This window comes from Suncus etruscus, chromosome 16 (genome assembly GCF_024139225.1).
Source record: "Suncus etruscus isolate mSunEtr1 chromosome 16, mSunEtr1.pri.cur, whole genome shotgun sequence".
Taxonomy (NCBI): domain Eukaryota; kingdom Metazoa; phylum Chordata; class Mammalia; order Eulipotyphla; family Soricidae; genus Suncus; species Suncus etruscus.
This window is the reverse complement of record NC_064863.1, coordinates 77,804,587-77,823,086: the sequence shown is the minus strand read 5'-3', so window position 1 is coordinate 77,823,086 and position 18,500 is coordinate 77,804,587. Positions and strand designations below refer to the sequence as shown.

The 18,500-nt window shown below is 38.9% G+C and overlaps 1 protein-coding gene and 1 pseudogene across 1 annotated transcript in view; both read right to left on the bottom strand.

Annotated features, from left to right (window-relative positions):
- The window catches only part of HERC5 (HECT and RLD domain containing E3 ubiquitin protein ligase 5), a 67,251-nt gene that overhangs the window by 45,852 nt on the left and 2,899 nt on the right, over positions 1 to 18,500 (bottom strand). Inside the window, 6 exon segments of the mRNA XM_049789890.1 lie at positions 731 to 807; positions 2,450 to 2,589; positions 12,899 to 13,029; positions 13,382 to 13,473; positions 15,914 to 16,135; positions 16,558 to 16,634. Of these exon segments, the coding sequence (XP_049645847.1) occupies positions 731 to 807; positions 2,450 to 2,589; positions 12,899 to 13,029; positions 13,382 to 13,473; positions 15,914 to 16,135; positions 16,558 to 16,634 (739 nt within the window).
- Positions 10,859 to 11,853, bottom strand: LOC126032545 (heterogeneous nuclear ribonucleoproteins A2/B1-like; annotated as a pseudogene).

Here is an 18,500-nt window from a genome sequence, read left to right as displayed (position 1 = left end):
AAATTATCAACCTTTTCCCTGGTTTTCAATTTCTTGTCCAAAGTAGCTTTGATTCCAACCACATTTGAGCATGTATGAGTGCTCAGCACTTTATGACCACTTTTTGCATAACACAACCTTCAGAGATCCTACAAGAACTGTATATAGAATAGGAAACTCAACATTTGCCTTGGGGTAGAGGTAGGGAGAGGACTTGGTCTGACTATCTGTAAGCCTATGGATCTTGGCCTTTTTTCAGTACTGTTCCAATAAAGTCATTCAGAATGTCAATTTGTTGGCTCACTAGAATACTGATTTCTTGCCTTTGGCAGAAGCTTCCCTAAAGGTAAACATCTAAGAAAATCCCCAATTTGTTACTCACTAAAAACAAGTCTGCTGATTTTTGTGGATACTTCTGTAATGTGACAATAAAGTACCAGTAATATCCAGCTATTAGGGGCTGGCGTGGTGGCTCTAGAGGTAAGGTGTCTGCCTTGCCAGCGCTAGCCTAGGACGGACCATGGTTCTATCCCTCAGTATCCCATATGGTCCCCCAAGTCAGGAGCAACTTCTGAGCACATAGCCAGGAGTAACCCCTGAGCGTCACCGGGTGTGGCCCAAACCCCACCCCCCAAAAAAATCCAGCTATTAGATAAAAGTAACTTAGTAGTCTTAAAATTTGGGAGTTCACTAAATCTGGATCCTTGGTATTTCTTACTTAAAACATGAGGTTATCTAGAACTTGTTTTACCTCTTTTTTCATCCAGAGCAAAATGCTATGATTTCCTCCAGCAATCATTATTAACTCCTTTCCTGAAACATTGCTTTCTGAAAGAAATATATGAAATGAAAGTCATTAGGCATGAGCATACACAAGTGAAATCATTTCACATCTTCAACTTAATCATCCTATCTTCCTAATGAAGAAGACTCAACACACTTCCCCCCATGAAGCAGAAATATAAATTTATTTCACAAACGTAAGTATTTTATAAAGTTAATATGAGACACTGTTTGGATCTGGAGTCATACGCAGGGGTCTTCAAACTACGGCCCGCGGGCCACATATTTATTTATTCCCATTTTGTTTCTTCACTTCTAAATAAGATATATGCAGTGTGCATAGAAATTTGTTCATAATTTTTGTTTTTACTATAATCTGGCCCTCCAACAGTCTGAAGGACAGTGAACTGGCCCCCTGTTTAAAAAGTTTGAGGACCCCTGATAGAGATTAGGGCCAAGTGGCCCACGTTCAATCTCCCACATCCTAGAGTCTGCTGAGCAGGCCAAAAGTGATCCCTTGAGAAAAAAGCAGAAAAAGGGCTAAGCACCACTGCTAAGTACTGCTAGGTGTAGCCCAAAAATAAAACATTGTTAAATACAATATAAATGTGTTGATATTTAAAATGAAAACAACTACTCTATTCCCTAGCTTAATTTGGCCCTATAATCAAAAACTATTCAATATTTCAGCAATGAGTTGGTTGTAAAGAATTTATGTATATGAGTGGTGATAAAAGATCAAATGTATGTGTCTATGGAGGAATAATACTAATGTTCATGCTCCTGGAACAACTGAGATAATTTTGGTTCAAGGAGACTACAGGTGAAATCTATATAAATAGGGGCCATGACAGGATTCTAGGCAGCTTATAGGCTGGATGGGTCAGAAAAAGGATGAGATACACTGCTCTAGGTCCTCACTAAGCTTTCACATACCAGTATCATCATGTTGGAATGTTGTTTCATAGTAGCCAACAAGTTTAGGTTCTGAGGGCACATGGCACTAACTAGCTAGCCCTGGTTGTTTAACTTTCTCTGAAAGTCTGTGCACCTTTCAAGAAAATATGACTTAGTATGTATTGCTCAGAATTGTTAAGGACTGAAGAGAGTACCTCGTGGTAAGCATAGTGAAAGTGCCTGCCAGGTAAATTGCCTACTCCTGAGGGTGCATGATACATGTTATTTTATTTAAGAAAATTGTCAGAGGGGGCTGGAGAGATAGCATGGAGGTAAGGCATTTGCCTGCATACAGAAGGTCGATGGTTCAAATCCTGGCATCCCATATGGTCCCCCAAGCCTGCCAGGAGTGATTTCTGAGCATAGAGCCAAGTAGTAGCACCTGAGTGCTGCCGGTGTGACTCCACCCCCCCCCCAAAAAAAAAGAAAATTGTCAGAGAATTGTCTCTCACAAATATATTAGATCTGCATTTGCTCTTAAGTTCAGTCTAATTTATGCTGTATCATTTTTAAGTCCATATTAATCTTAATCTGAAGGAGTAAGAGAAAGCCAATAGTCACTTTGATATGACATGTTCTAGATTGAGTAATTTACATTTTTTGCAAGTTAAAAAATAGTTATATTTAGAGAAAATGTATTCAAGCCAATCTTTCTTTTATTACATACCTAGAAGAATTGGTTTCTTAACTAAAGTATTTATGACATCGTCAATGCTACTACAGAACTTACCAAATCTGAGTTCATATGATGATCTCATGGGACGTGGTCTTAGTTGATTACGTGTTCCACCATTTCCCAGTTGGCCTTCTCTTCCAGATCCGAAAGAAAAAACTTTTCCCAAACCAGCAACATAGACAAGTGTGTGCTTCCTATTAAATAAAAGTACAATTTGGCAGAAACAAATCCATAACTTATGGCACTGTGAGAGAATGGAATACACTAAATTGCCAGAATAAAATAATCAATGAGTGACATTAGTCATAATTCATAATGTCAGGTAAGGCATTATAAACTATGAAATAACTACTCTTTTTTCTATTTTATTGAAATCATCATGATTTACAAAGTCCTTCATAGTTGAATTTCAGGCATAGAGTGACAGTAAATCAAGGCCATTCCCACCATTAGTGGTGACCTCCCTTTACCAATGTTCCCAGTTTGCATCTGGGATCTTCCAGGTGGAATGACAGGCAAAAACATTATTACAACAATCACACAACATACCACCACCCTTAGTCCTCTGGCCTACCAGTGTAACAACCCATTTTAAGTTTAGTTTGTTATAGTTTGGATCTCTTGATTCTATTGTTTGTTGACTTTGGCTTAGGTAATAACTTCTTGTGTAACTGAAATCATCTTAGAATTACTGACTCTGATCAAGAGCAGGGATTAGATCCATGCTGTCAAAGCAATAAAAATATAATGAAGTTGGCACTGCCAAAACAAAACATTTAATTAACCCCATTAACTCTAATGCTAATTGATTTTAGACTCGGATGAGTTCTCCTTGTTGGTAATACTCTACATATTGCCCAATTTTGAGCTGGGGAGAGGAAGGTGGAAACTATATGCTGCGGGGCTCCCTACATTCTGCCTGTTCATCTCCTTTTAATGGCTGTATTTTATATCTCTTCTTGAAATGAAAGTGGTCATGAGCTCCATATTATTCAAGGAGGTTCTATGTCTTCTCTATGAATTCTCCCAGATTAGTAGGGCGACTGTTGTGTTTTGTATTAAGACATCTTCATAACTGGATCTATTTACTTATGACACATGCTACTTAGAGAAATGGGAGTTGCAAGATTTCCAGTTGAGAGGCTGACATGCAGCTCACTGTAGCATTGTTTCATACATACAAAACCCTAAGTTTGATCCCAAACTTGAGCGTGCACTCCACTCTCAAAATTCAGTATGATAGCAATGTTTTTATGGTGAATAGAGATGCTGAATGTTGTGTATGTAAACATTTTTATGGGATTATTATGTTACTGACCCTACCCTGATCGGTGATTGTGCCCTACCCTAGGGTGTGACCTGGCTTTCTGCTCCCACCCTAGGGTGGTACCTGATTTTGCTCCGACCATTGGGTAGTATCTGATCCCACCATTGGGTGGTACCTTCTGGGGCATAAAAGCAAGGGTCTGTGAAAGGTGAGAGGCTTTTTTCCTGGCCTATTCTTAGGCCTTTTGACTTCGGCCTCTTCACAGAATAAAGAGCTCATTTCTTCGGAAGCCTGACTGCCTGTAGGCATTTTTTTTAAGGTTAGCAATAAATACCTTCATTGCAACTATTGGTAAAAGCTTGTTATATGCAATATTTGAGCTATACTTATAAAGCAAAAGTATTAAAAGGTTGTGTGAAATTATTTTATTGTACAATCTTTTTTTCTTTATTTAAACATCTTAATTACAAATATGATTTGTGATTAGGTTTCAGTCATGTAAAGAATACCCCCTTCACCAGTGCAACATTCCCACCACCAATGTCCCAAATCTCCCTCCATCCCACCCCACCCCACCTGTACTCCAGACAGGCTTTCCAGTTCCCTCATTCAGTTACATGATTATGGTAGTTCTCTGTGTAGTTATTTCTATAGCTGCACTCACCACTCTTTGTGGTGAGCTTCATGAAGTGAGCTGGAAGTTCTAGTCCTTCTCTCATTGTGTCTGAGGATTGTTGCAAAGATGACTTTTATTTTTCTTAAAACCCATAGGTGAGGGGCCCGGAGAGATAGCACAGCGGCGTTTGCCTTGCAAGCAGCCGATCCAGGACCAAAGGTGGTTGGTTCGAATCCTGGTGTCCCATATGGTCCCCCGTGCCTGCCAGGAGCTATTTCTGAGCAGACAGCCAGGAGTAACCCCTGAGCAACGCCGGGTGTGACCCAAAAACCAAAAAAACAAAAACAAAAAAAAAAAAAAACCCATAGGTGAGTGAGACTATTCTGCATCTCTCTCTCCCTCTGACTTATTTCACTCAGCATGATAGACTCCATATACATCCATGTATAGGAAAATTTCATGACTTCATTTCTCCTGACGGCTGCATACTATTCCATTGTGTATATGTACCACAGTTTCTTTCACCATTCATCTGTTGAAGGGCATCTTGGTTGTTTCCAGAGCCTGGCTATTGTGAATAGTGCTGCAATAAATATAGGTGTGAGGAAGGGGTTTTTGTATTGTATTCTTGTGTTCCTACGGCCTAGGAGTGGAATAGCTGGGTCGAATGGGAGCTCAATTTCCAGATTTTGGAGGAATCTCCATATCACTTTCCATAGAGGTTGGACTAGATGGCATTCCCACCAGCAGTGGATAAGAGTTCCTTTCTCTCCACATCCCCACTAGCACCAATTGTTCTCATTCTTTGTGATGTGAGTCAATCTCTGTGGTGTGAGATGGTATCTCATTGTTGTTTTGATTTTCATCTCCCTGATGATCAGTGATGAGGAGCATTTTTTCATGTGCCTTTTGGCCATTTGTATTTCTTTTTTTATCAAAGTGTCTGTTCATTTCTTCTCCCCATTTTTTTATGGGATTAGATTTTTTTTCTTGTAAAGTTATGTCAGTACCCTGTGCATTTTGGATATTACCCCTTTATCTGATGGGTATTGGGTGAATAGTTTCTCCCACATGGTGGGTGGCTCTTGTATCCTGGGCACTATTTCTTTTGAGGTGCAGAAGCTTCTCATCTTAATGTATTCCTATCTGTTTATCTCTGCTTCCACTTGTTTGGAAAGTGCAGTTTCCTCCTTGAAGATGTCTTGAGTCTCAATGTAATGGAGTGTTTTACCAACGTGTTGTTCTATATACCTTAAGGTATCAGGTCTGATATCAAGGTCTTTAATCCATTTGGATTTTACCTTCGTACATGATGTTAACTGGGGGTCTATGTTTGCTTTTTTTGCAAGTGGCTAACCAGTTCTGCCAGTACCACTTGTTGAAGAGGTTTTCCCTGCTCCACTTAGGATTTCTTGCTCTTTTATCAAAAATTAGGTGATTGTACGTCTGGGAACATTGTCTGAGAACTCAAACCTATTCCACTGATCTGAGGGTCTGTCTTTATTCCAATACCATGCTGTTTTGATAACTATTGCTTTGTAGTACAGTTTAAAGTTGGGGAAAGTAATGCCTCCCATTTTCCTTTTCCCTAGGAATGCTTTAGCTATTCGAGGGTGTTTATTGTTCCAGATGAACTTCATATTGAGGACATTGAAACTGTAATCAAGCATCTGCCCAAAAAGAAAAGCCCAGGCCCAGATGGATTTACTAATGAATGTTTCAAACCTTTCAAGAGGAGCTATTACCAATCCTAGCCAGGCTCTTCCATGAAATTGAAAAAACGGGAACACTCCCAAACAGCTTCTATGAAGCCAACATCACCTTGATACCAAAACCAGACAGAGATGCTGCCAAAAAAGAAAATTATAGACCATATCCCTGGATGAATGCAGATGCAAAGATCTTCAACAAAATCCTGGCAAATAGGATCTAATGCATCATCAAGAAGATCATACGCTACGACCATATAGGTTTCATCCCAGGAATGCAAGGATGGTTTAACATCCGTAAATCTATCAACATCATACACAACATCAACAAGAAAAATAAAAATCACATGATTTTATCAATAGATGCAGAAAAGGCATTTGATAAGGACAACACCCATTCTTGATCAAAACTCTCAGCAAGATGGGAATGGAAGGAACCTTTCTTAATCTAGTTAAAGACATCTACCACAAGCCAATGGCAAATATTATCCTCAATGGAGAAAAACTAAAAGCCTTTCTTCTAAATTCTGGTACAAGACAAGACTGTCCGCTCTCACCTCTCCTATTCAACATAGTACTGGAAGTGCCTGATGGCTTTCTTTCTGCCGCATTCACCTCAGAACCGCAGGCTGAATATGGTAACAGACGCATGGTCCAAGCTGGAGGAGAAAGGCTTCATCCTCCATCCCTCCATCAGTCAACCTCATCAGGGGCTTATTTGCAACACTGAATGCTAACAACCATATCATCACAATCTGTTCTATCCAATTATGTAATCGTGTCCTTAAAATAATGTACGCAGACTAAAAATATTGGACTGGAGAGATAGTATAGTGGGTAAGGTGCTTATCTTGCATACCAATGACCCACGTTTGATTCCTGGCACTTCATATGCCCTGAAGACCATCAGGAATGATTCCTGAGCCAGAGTCAGGAGTAATCCCTAAGCACTTCCAGGTATGGCCCAAAAGCATAAACAAAAGAAGTATGCTAATCTTTTAACGATAGTATTTACCATTTTAACAAAGATTTCAGTAAGCTTACAAACTTACCCCATATTCAGATTCAATTTGAACTGCTAGTGTTGTGAAGAAAAAAAGAACTGCTAAAAACAATTTAACTCACAAAAACCCAACACCTTACTAGTGAGAAGTAAAATGATCCAACTGATCATTTCAAGAAAAATCCAACTTCAAGAAAAAAAATTAAGTCAAGGAACTTGAACATTTTTTCTAGTTTTATTTTTTTCTTTAAGAATTATTTTATTAAATCATAAATGTACAACAGCTTAACTCTACACATACACTTACAATTTTTTTTAATTTTTTATTTTTAATTATGAGAACAAAGATGCAAAGAAAGAGGACAAGGTAAAGTTACAGTGGAAGGACAATCACCCATAACATAATTCTCAGAAGAAGTCCCCTTGCTGATATCTTAACTTTGAACTTTCAGCCAAAGGACATTAAGATAAATAAAACAGAATCCATGTGCAATTACATTGTCCCTCAAGTCCCCAGATTGTAACACATTATAATATTTCTTTTTTTTTTTCATTTTTTTTCCTTTTTTTTATTTATTGAAACACCTTGATTACATACATGATTGTGTTTGGGTTTCAGTCATATAAAGAACACCACCCATCACCAGTGCAACACTCCCATCATCAATGTCCCAAGTCTCCCTCCTCCCCACCCGACCCCCGCCTGCACTCTAAACAGGCTCTCAACTTCCCTCATACATTCTCATTATTAGGACAGTTCAAAATGTAGTCATTTATCCAACTAAACTCATCACTCTCTGTGGTGAGCTTCCTGAGGTGAGCTGGGACTTCCAGCTCTTTTCTCTTTTGTGTCTGAAAATTATTATTACAAGGGTGTCTTTCATTTTTCTTAAAACCCATAGATGAGTGAGACCATTCTGCGTTTTTCTCTCTCTCTCTGACTTATTTCACTCAGCATAATAGATTCCGTGTACATCCATGTATAGGAAAATTTCATGACTTCATCTCTCCTGACAGCTGCATAATATTCCATTGTGTATATGTACCACAGTTTCTTTAGCCATTCGTCTGTTGAAGGGCATCTTGGTTGTTTCCAGAGTCTTGCTATGGTAAATAGTGCTGCAATGAATATAGGTGTAAGGAAGGGATTTTTGTATTGTATTTTTGTGTTCCTAGGGTATATTCCTAGGAGTGGTATAGCTGGATCGTATGGGAGCTCGATTTCCAGTTTTTGGAGGAATCTCCATATCGCTTTCCATAAAGGTTGAACTAGACGGCATTCCCACCAGCAGTGGATAAGAGTTCCTTTCTCCCTACATCCCCGCCAACACTGTTTATTCTCATTCTTTGTGATGTGTGCCATTCTCTGTGGTGTGAGGTGGTATCTCATCGTTGTTTTGATTTGCATCTCACTGATGATTAGTGATATGGAGCACTTTTTCATGTGTCTTTTGGCCATCTGTATTTCTTCTTTGTCAAAGTGTCTGTTCATTTCTTCTCCCCATTTTTTTATGGGATTAGATGTTTTTTTCTTGTAAAGTTCTGTCAGTGTCTTGTATATTTTGGAGATTAGACCCTTATCTGATGGGTATATTTCTTAACAGCACACAAGGCAATCTAAAGCCACAAAACTTACGTAACTCCTTAAACATTAGAGGCATAGCATTTTTTACATTTCCATGTACATGCATATTAGCTTAAATTAACCTCAAATTTTAAGTGGATTTTTTTTTAAGGATTAGAGTCAAAGGAGCACAGTAAAAACAGTGTCAGAGTGGCAATTGTTGTTTGCATAGGCCCACCAAAATATGAGAGGCATGGAAAGGAATAACCTTGGCCTAAATACAAAGAGACCCTACCCCTGAAGTTTCCTGGCATAAGACCAACTCTAGGCTCCAGGCAAGTTAGATCGTCCAATCCAAGACATTGTCTGTAGTGCCAACACACTTTTCACACAGTCTCTGTTGTTGGTATCATGTTTCTGTATTAAAGATCCTGGAATCTGCATATCCTACCTTGAAGTCAGGATGTGGAGTGTCTTCTCGTTTCACCTCACCATTAAAGGGCAATGCAGAAAGCCCTGTCCTGTAAGCAGGTCGTTGTTGTTAAGTCTTCTCAGTGTTAAGGGAAGTCTCTTTTGAGCAGGTCAATGTCTGAGCAGTGGCAGGGTCTTCCGTGGTAGAGGATTGCTTCCAGGTGATGTTATAGACAAACCTGGATGTTTCGTGGATGGCTTCCCTGGTGCAGGGGTGAATGAAAAATGCCCTTTCTTCTGAGGCCTGTGCCAGGTCATTATGTCAATGTTCAGGGTGTAAGGTCCCTTTGCACTACAGGATTTGTGTATTCCAATCTCTATTAGATAGGATCTTATTTGTATGTATAGTATTTTCTCATGTTAATGTGCCTATGCAAAAAAGGAGCAATGCCACGTGGCGTTATTGGTGCATATGGGGGACATAAGAACAAGTCCAATAATCCCCATAACATGGTTCAATCATAAGCATTAAACTGGGGGACTCTTTCACCAAAATTCCTTGTTGAAAAGCTCATAAAGAGAAGATAAAAAGTGGTTAGAATCGTCACTGTATAAGAGAATATTTAGTCAGACTTAATAGTTGTCAGGGAAAAACACAAAATATTCTAAAGACATACATGTCCATATTATGTCTTTTGAAATAGTTCGGGGATGTTACACACAATGCACAGCTTTGGTCTCTGATTAGGATTGTGCAATACTGAAGTTAAAAAGAGTAATGTGGGTTACTGATGTTTGAGGTGGCTGAGAGAGTTAAGGACTAAAAGTGAGCTTTGAAGGGGTGTGGGAAAGGGCAAAATACAAAATGGACATTCTAGATACGCAGAACATAACATTAAGATAAGGAATACTCTTAATACAAGCAGCCCCCGCACGGTTTTCCATATGCAGAGTGGTCAGAAATTGCCAGTGACAAACATAGCGTAACCGAGCAAATCTCAGCACACGCCAAGTTAGGACCAACCAATTCTGGCCACCTGGGCTGCCACCCCAGAAGGCTCCCAGCCTTCCCAGCGCACCCAAGTTAGGGAGAAGGCCTTCCACATGGGATCTCCCCCAACCCCATGCTGGCTAGAGCTAGCCTCCAGCTCAAGAGAGGATCGAGAGAGAGCCGGAAGCCAGGATCTGCCCGCCCTACACCCTGTGCCCTTCCCTCCCTAGAGCTGAGGGAAGGGCAGGGAAAGCTTGGGACCTCATGCAGGAGGGACCCCCAACACCCACCTTGTCTGGCTGCCTGGGCTGCCACCCCAGAAGGCCTGGAGGCCGGGGGCAGAAGAGGGGAAGGCTCCCAGCGCACCCAAGTTAGGGAGAAGACTTTCCACATGGGGTCTCCCCCAACCCCATATCGGCTAGCGTACACTTACAATTTAAAAAAAAAAAAAGTTACCTTTTATTACACCACGATCCTGGCTAATAGCTTTTCAAAACTTTTGAGAAAATCTTAAAAAAAAGTTTCTTATGTCACCTGAAACAAATTCAACATTATTGAAGGAATGCTTCTACACTCTTAAAAAGATCACTAGAAAGAAACACAATTAAAAAGCTAAGAAATTGTCTCAAAGAAATTTTTTTTTACAATCCTTTCTCCACAGTAAGGTTATGTTAATAATCCAATCCATTCACAAAAAGGTTCTCTGCATTTTCTCTGTCATCTTCTGCCATATCACTGAATATTTATGCATGACTGAGATAAGAGTTTCCTTAACATTGTTATTCCAATAACCTGAAGCTGTTGTTACCTCTGGGCTTTCATCGTCTCTGTTTATACAGTGAAGCCCACAGCAATAAGAAGCAGCTCATTATTTGTTTCTTCCTCCATAATCCACACTTCCTTCACTGCCCTTCTGGACCATAGTTTCCTCCACCATATGATACCCCCATATTCCTGCTACCACCAATTTCTACTCTTCATCGAACCATAGATGGAAGGTTGCTAGTTATAATTCCCAAAATAATTGTAATTTCCACTTCCATAATTTCTTCCTCCATAGTTATCATAACCACCTCCCTAGCCCCCACACCCTGATTGCTTTATCCAGGTCTTCTACCACCATATCCTCCCCTTCCTCTTTTATAACCAGGGCTACCTCCAAAACTGCCATCTCCAGGTCCTCCTCCATATCCATTATCGTCATCACCAAATCCACGACCACTTCCATATCCATCAGATCCTCCCTAAAATTAAAAATTACTACACCAAGTCCTGATCCAAAATTTCCTCCTCCACCATGAGCATCTCCAAAGTCAAAGTTGCCTCCTTCCACTCCTAGAACTTTGGACTTCCTGAATTTCTTGCTTTAATAAAGCCTTTCTTCTTAATGCATTGTGACCATTAATGGTATGGTATTTCTGTAATACAATCTTATCCACAGGATCATGGTCATCGAAAGTAACAAATCCAAAGCCTCTTTTCTTTCCAAACTGCCTATCTGTATTATCTCAATAGTGTCAATTTTTCCATATTCCTCAAAGTAATCTCTAAGGTGATGTTCCTCAATATCTTCTTCTATTCCACCAACAAAAAGCTTCTTTACAGTTACATAAGCCCCCGGTTTTCTAGATTCCTGTCTTGCTACAGCTAGTTTTGGCTGTATTACTCTTCCGTCAATTGAATGAGGTTTTATAGGCATGGCATCATCGACCTCAGCCATGGATGAAAAGGTGTTCAAAAACTAAATCCTTTTGATCATTTGCTTGCTGAATTTCATAATCACACAATCAGTAAGTTTCCGCCATTCCTCGTAGTAATTCCTCAAACTTTCTTCCCTTGTTTCAAAGCTCAAGCCACCAATAAAGAGTTAATGGAACTGTTTCTTTTGTCTCTCCATCATGGACTCAGAGCTTCAGCCCAACTTCCCACAGCAGAGTAAGATGAGAGAGATCTCCGTGGTTGGACATGAGCTGGACTAGTCCTGGACAAAGAACCACCACGAGGAGAACCTTCCACTGGGGACCCAGCAACACGGCTTTTCTAGAACCTTCCCCACCCCCAGTAACGCATTCTCCTCTACTCCAGGCCATTGCATAAATGTCCTAACCGCCACCAATCTTCTACTTTTATTCTAAAACAAAACAAATAAGCATTATGATAACCTTTTTTTTCCTTTTTTGGGTTACACCTGGCAACATTCATGGCTGTTTTCAGAAATCACTTTTTTTTTTTTTTTGCCACACCCGGTGACACTCAGGTTACTCCTCATTATGCACTCAGAAATCGCTCCTGGATAGGAGGACCATTTGGGACGCTGGGGATTGAACTCAGGTCCCTCCTGGGCAGCCATACAAGGCAAAAGCCCTATGCTGTGCAATCGCTCCAGCCCTAAAAAGCAAACTTCTATGAGTATAACTGACTTGACTTTACTATGATCATTCTGCAGGAAAGATCTGAAAGAACTGAGAACTTGAAGAAAGATTACATCAACATGATTCATTGCTACTGTTTCCTGAATAATTACATTTTTCTTCAAGATAAAAGTATAGCTGAAAAAACTCAAAGGTAACAAAGAGCATATTTTCTCATTTACAAGTCAGGAATAGGGTCTGGGAGATGCCCTTGTATATGGAAGGCCCAGAGTGCTTCCCAGCACTAAGACAGTGACCTACAGCAGTGGCCTTGTATTAGTGACCCCAACAATGCTGAGAGTCTCGAGTTGCACTGCATTCAGGGTTTAAGCACAGAACCTCAAAAGCCACACTACAGTGTGGCCCATGAGAACTTCCCACCAAATTAGTAATGACAGTATGTACATGGAAAAATTTATTATCACTACCTGTGAAACTAGTATCTCAACTAGAATGTCTTTGATAGAAAACTTCATTCCCTCTTAATTTACTGTGTTGATCTGACTTTTTATGTTGCACATAATAGCTTACCTTCCACATGCTATTTGAGACACTCTATTTCCAATGAATTCAGTCACCAAACGGGGTTTTAACTCATTCTGTGTTGAGTTGTGACCAAGTTGCCCAAATTTTCCAGCACCAAAGGTAAACAACAGCCCATTCTAAGGAAAAAGAATGTTTTAATTCAGAATGTGAAGCAATATAATCTGGATCATCCACTGATAAGTTACCAGTTAATAAACCATGTACTATTAAGCGAAGCCTCCTCACCCCATTATTAGGAGGGGGAGAGGGATATGATAGCCCTCTTTTCTGGGAATCACTAATTGCTATACCTGTAACTCATTATCAAGCACCCTTGACACTTCAGTCTAAGAGAATGCTACATGTACCCGCTCCTTTGTAACTCTAATCTAGAGTTGGATACATATCCACTCCTCCGGAGCTCCAGTCTAAGAGATGGGGTACACACACCTGCTCCTCTAGAGCTTCTAAGAGACAAGGTACACAAACCTTTGTGAGCAGGGCAGTGTGAGAACCACCACAGGTGAGAAACTCAACTGTATGACTGTTCAGTGCTTCAATAAGAGAAGGAGAATCTTGATCTACACAGGAGAAAGAAGAGTTGAAATGACTGAAAGAAAATTCTGGAAATTCATACTAAAGTTCCATACTATTGGCAAAATAGGGATGTAAGGACACACAACTTCCTTTCAGCCTGGTAATCCTTTCCCAGTTGAGAAGCCATATCTGATTCTGGAATATGCAGACTGGGAAAGAGCGATCAATGGTCAAGGAGCAGCTCATTCAACTGTATGCTAAAAAGCCTACCAGAGTTCATTTTCCTCTTCTGACTTGATTAGTTATGACAAAAGACAGTTCAATTCCCACCTATTTTCTTTTTTTTTTACATTTCTATTTCCTTTAATTTTGAAAAAATTAATTTTACAGAAATATGTTCCTATATATAGTAATCTTTAATAAAAAGAAAGTATAACAAGTTCATTACTACACATAGACCATTTACATTGAATTTACAAATCACGTTTTTTTTATTTTTTTGAAACTTTTTTCTTTATTTAAACATCTTAATTACATATAAGATTGTGATTAGGTTTCAGTCATGTAAAGAACACTCCCCTTCACCAGTGCAACATTCCCACCACCAATGTCCCAAATCTCCCTCCATCCCACCCCACCCCACCTGTACTCCAGACAGGCTTTCCAGTTCCCTCATTCAGTCACATGATTATGGTAGTTCTCTGTGTAGTTATTTCTATAGCTTCACTCACCACTCTTTGTGGTGAGCTTCATGAAGTGAGCTGGAAGTTCCAGCCCTCCTCTCTTTGTTTCTGAGGATTGTTGCAAAAATGACTTTTATTTTTCTTAAAACCCATAGATGAGTGAGACTACTTTGCATCTCTCTCTCTCTCTCCCTCTGACTTATTTCACTCAGCATGATAGATTCCATGTACATCCATGTATAGGAAAATTTCATGACTTCATCTCTCCTGATGGCTGCATAATATTCCACTGTGTATAGTAATCAGGCAAGAAAAACATATCAAGGGAATTCAGATAGGAAAGGAAGAAGTCAAGCTCTCATTGTTTGCAGACGACATGATACTCTACTTAGAAAACCCTAAAGATTCTACCAAAAAGCTTCTAGAAACAATAGACTCATATAGCAAGGTGGCAGGCTACAAAATTAACACACAGAAATCAATGGCCTTTTTATACACCACTAATGAAAGGGAAGAGAAGGAAGTCAAGAAGGCAATCCCATTCACAATAGTGCCACACAAACTTAAATATCTTGGAGTCAACTTGACCAAAGACGTGAAGGACCTAAACCTATTTTCTTTTCTAAATCCTCTACAACTGATAATTCATAGTACTAATCCATATCATCTCTTCTTTCCTTCATGGTTATTTTGTCACTATACTTGGAAAATAGGAAGAAAAATCTTAAATGTCCTTTCTTTGTTTCTAACACCGACTTCAGTGCTTTACCTGAGTAATTTCTTAGCTTTGGACATCCACAAAGAAAATGCAATGTTAAATTAATAATGCAAGGATTAACTAGTAAGGCTGTAAAGTCTGTTATACCTGACAAGACTGTGTCTAGGATCATGAGAAATGTTTCCATCTACCATGTAGAGAAACAGTGGGAAAGTAGTAAACATGAATAACATGCTTTTTCTTGTTGTGTATATGTGTATGCACAGATGTACAAAATAACTTACAAAAGATCAGAAAATGCTTACTTTCTAAGAATGTTAGTTTCTCTTTTAACGTAATAACATAAAATCATAGAGATGTTTAAGTGTACAAACATCCTAAAACTTTTATCTTCATGGGCCAAAAAAAAAATGAGACTTGAGAAAAACTAAGTGACCAGCAAGGCCAAGTTAACTATGAAGTGGAAATGAGGACACAGGTATTCTAGCCACCAGTTCAATTCTCTTCCTCTCTCCTGTGCCTATTTCTAAGCCCAGACCTTCCAATGTACCCAATAAAATGCTCTTACCCCTGCCCCTCTTGAATAATAAAAAGAGAAGCAGTAGTCTTGAGTATAATTGGGGGTTTTAGATATTCACTTGAAGGTAGCTATTTGAAGGGAGAATAAATTTGTTTTTCTGAATAAGGGCAATAAGCCAACTAAGTTTTGCAATCTGTCCTAAACCAAATGGTGCGGTGCCCTAAGGGAAAAAAAATTTAAAAAAGCAGTGAAAATAAGATTATAATCATTTGAACAAACTCTTTGATAGTATATCTCTATTAAAATGTCCTATTTGCTCTTTCCAATAAACACTTATAATTATGAATTTAAAGGTAAATTTCTGGGGCCGGAGAGATAGCATGGAGGTAAGGTGTTTGCCTTTCATGCAGACGGTCATTGGTTCGAATCTTGGCATCCCATATGGTCCCCCGAGCCTGCCAGGAGCGATTTCTGAGTATGCAGCCAGGAGTAACCTCTGAGCACTGCTGGGTGTGACCCAAAAACCAAAAAAAAAAAAAAAAAAAAAAGGTAAATTTTCATACCGTCAGTGTGACCAAGGCCTAGTTGTCCAAAATTGTTTCTTCCCCATGAGTAAACATTTCCTGACATGGATAAGGCCATGCTGTGAGCTTCTCCTGCAGAAATCTGTACCAAGGGGACTCCTGAGAGGTGTTCCACCAGCTGTGGTATGGGGTTAGAGGCAAATATTTTTCCCACTCCAAGCTGGCCATACATATTCTGGCCCCATGCATAAAGCTCTCCACCTTGAGATTAAAAAAAACATAAATGAGGAAACAGCAGACATTATCCTGGACATATGCATTGCTGCACAGTGACACAATCACGTGCTTTCAAATGGACTTAAATCTCATATATATATATATATATATATATATATATATATATATATATATATATATATATATATATATTCCCTTTAGCAGTAACACATCTTCATCTCCTACCACAAAGAGTAGGTTATGTGCTCTCCCCAAATTCCAATGATAAAATCCTAGTCATCCACTAAATATATATAAAAATTCCAATGATAAATTCCAACGATAAAATCCTATATATATAGTGGATGACTAGGATTTTACCATTGGAATTTATCATTGGAATATATATATATATATACACAAAAACACATATACACACTACTAGTTCCACATCTATATATATATACCTTTTGAGAGTGCAAGGGAATGATAATCTCCACATGTGATCTGAATTATTACTTTTTCTTGTAAAATACATTGAAACCTGAGGAAAGAAAGAAATTTTAGTCACTGAATGTTGAACCATAAAAGAGATAAAAGTTACTAATGAAATTTAGTTAGGTTTAAAGCTCAGGAAATAAAAATTGAATGTACTGCCTCAAAATTATAAAATTGCTCTAATTGGCTTAAAAGAAAAAGAATATACATAATTATAATAACTGTAATGAGATGATTCTAACACTTTTGCAAAATAAATTTTACAGTTTGAAATTAGTAAGTAGAAAATCAATCTTAAATCACATAATTTACCAGAGAAAAGTCTTACTCATTTCATGGTAAATATATAGTCAAAAGCTTTTAACCAAACTTATAGATGGGATTAAATGAAAATGAAAGTCTCTACCTGGATGAAATAAAACCATTTTCTTTAAATGTCAAAGGCACATCTTATAGGATACCTTCCCTATTTGTCTTACAGTAAAGTGAGTTTGAAATTTACAAGTGAAAAAAATTTAAACACCATGTTGTGTTACAAGGTTATTCATAATAGTTTTCTTTTTTAGTTTGGGTTTTTTTTTGGGGGGGGGGCACACCCGGCGGTGCTCAGGGGTTACTCCTGGCTGTCTGCTCAGAAATAGCTCCTGGCAGGCATGGGGGACCATATGGGACACTGGGATTCGAGCCAACCACCTTAGGTCCTGGATCGGCTGCTTGCAAGGCAAACGCCGCTGTGCTATCTCTCCGGGCCCCTCATAATAGTTTTCTTCACAAAGTTGTTCATGATTGACTTAGTCATAAAATGAACAACCTTCATCAGTGCACATTTCTCAGCACCAATGTCCCCAGTTTCCCTCTCACCTTTACCAGCGCTATCTCCCTTCCTGTCTCTGGGGAATACATTTTGCTTCTCTTTCTCTCTCTTCCTTTGCAGACACTTCGATTTGCAGTGCAGTGCACATTTCCCACCACTAATATACCTAGTTTCCCTCCCACCTACCCTCCTCCACCTGCCTCTACGACAGGCATTTTATTTTACATTTTACTTTCCACTCTCACTTTTCTTTTATGACAATGTGGTTTGCACTATGGTTACTGAAGTAACGACTAAATGTCATTTATTCCCTTTCTGCACCCAATCCTTGTCCAGTGGTCAGTTCCAATATCATTGTCATAGTAGACCCTTCTTTAACTATACTCTCAGCTATTCCTACCATGAACTGGTCCCCCTAATTCTCTTCTCTATCGTCTATGGATATTATTTCCATAATGTCTTTTTTATATTCCACATATGAGTGAAATTATTTTAGTTGATCTTCTCCATGACTCATTTCATTCAGCATAATAATCTTCATGTCTGTGTATAGGCAAATTTCATGACTTCATTTTTCTTAACAGCTGTATAGCATTCCTTTGTGTAGATGTACCACTGTTTCTATAGCCACTCATCTATTGTTGGGTACCTGGGTTGTTTCCAGACTTTGAATGTTGTAAATAATGCTGTGATGAACATAGAAGTGCAGACAGCATTTTTGTATTGTGTTTTTGTGTTCCTAGGATATATCCCTAGAAGTGGTAATCCTGGATCATATGGGAGCTCAATTTCTAGGGTTTTTTTTTTAATTCCTTTTCATTTTTTCAATTTCTAGGTTTTTGAGGAATAGCCATATTGTTTTCTAGAAAGGCTGGACTAGATGGCATTCCATTTTGAATGAGAGTCCCTTTCTCCCGCATCCATGCCAACACTGGCATCTTGTTCTTTGTTATGTGTGCCAGTCTCTGTGGTATGATATGGTACCTAATTATTGTTTTGATTTTAATCTCCCTGATGATTAGTGATGTGGAGCAATTTTCATGTGCCTTTTGTCCATCTGTATTTTTCTTTGAGAAAATGTCTGCTCATTTCCCATCC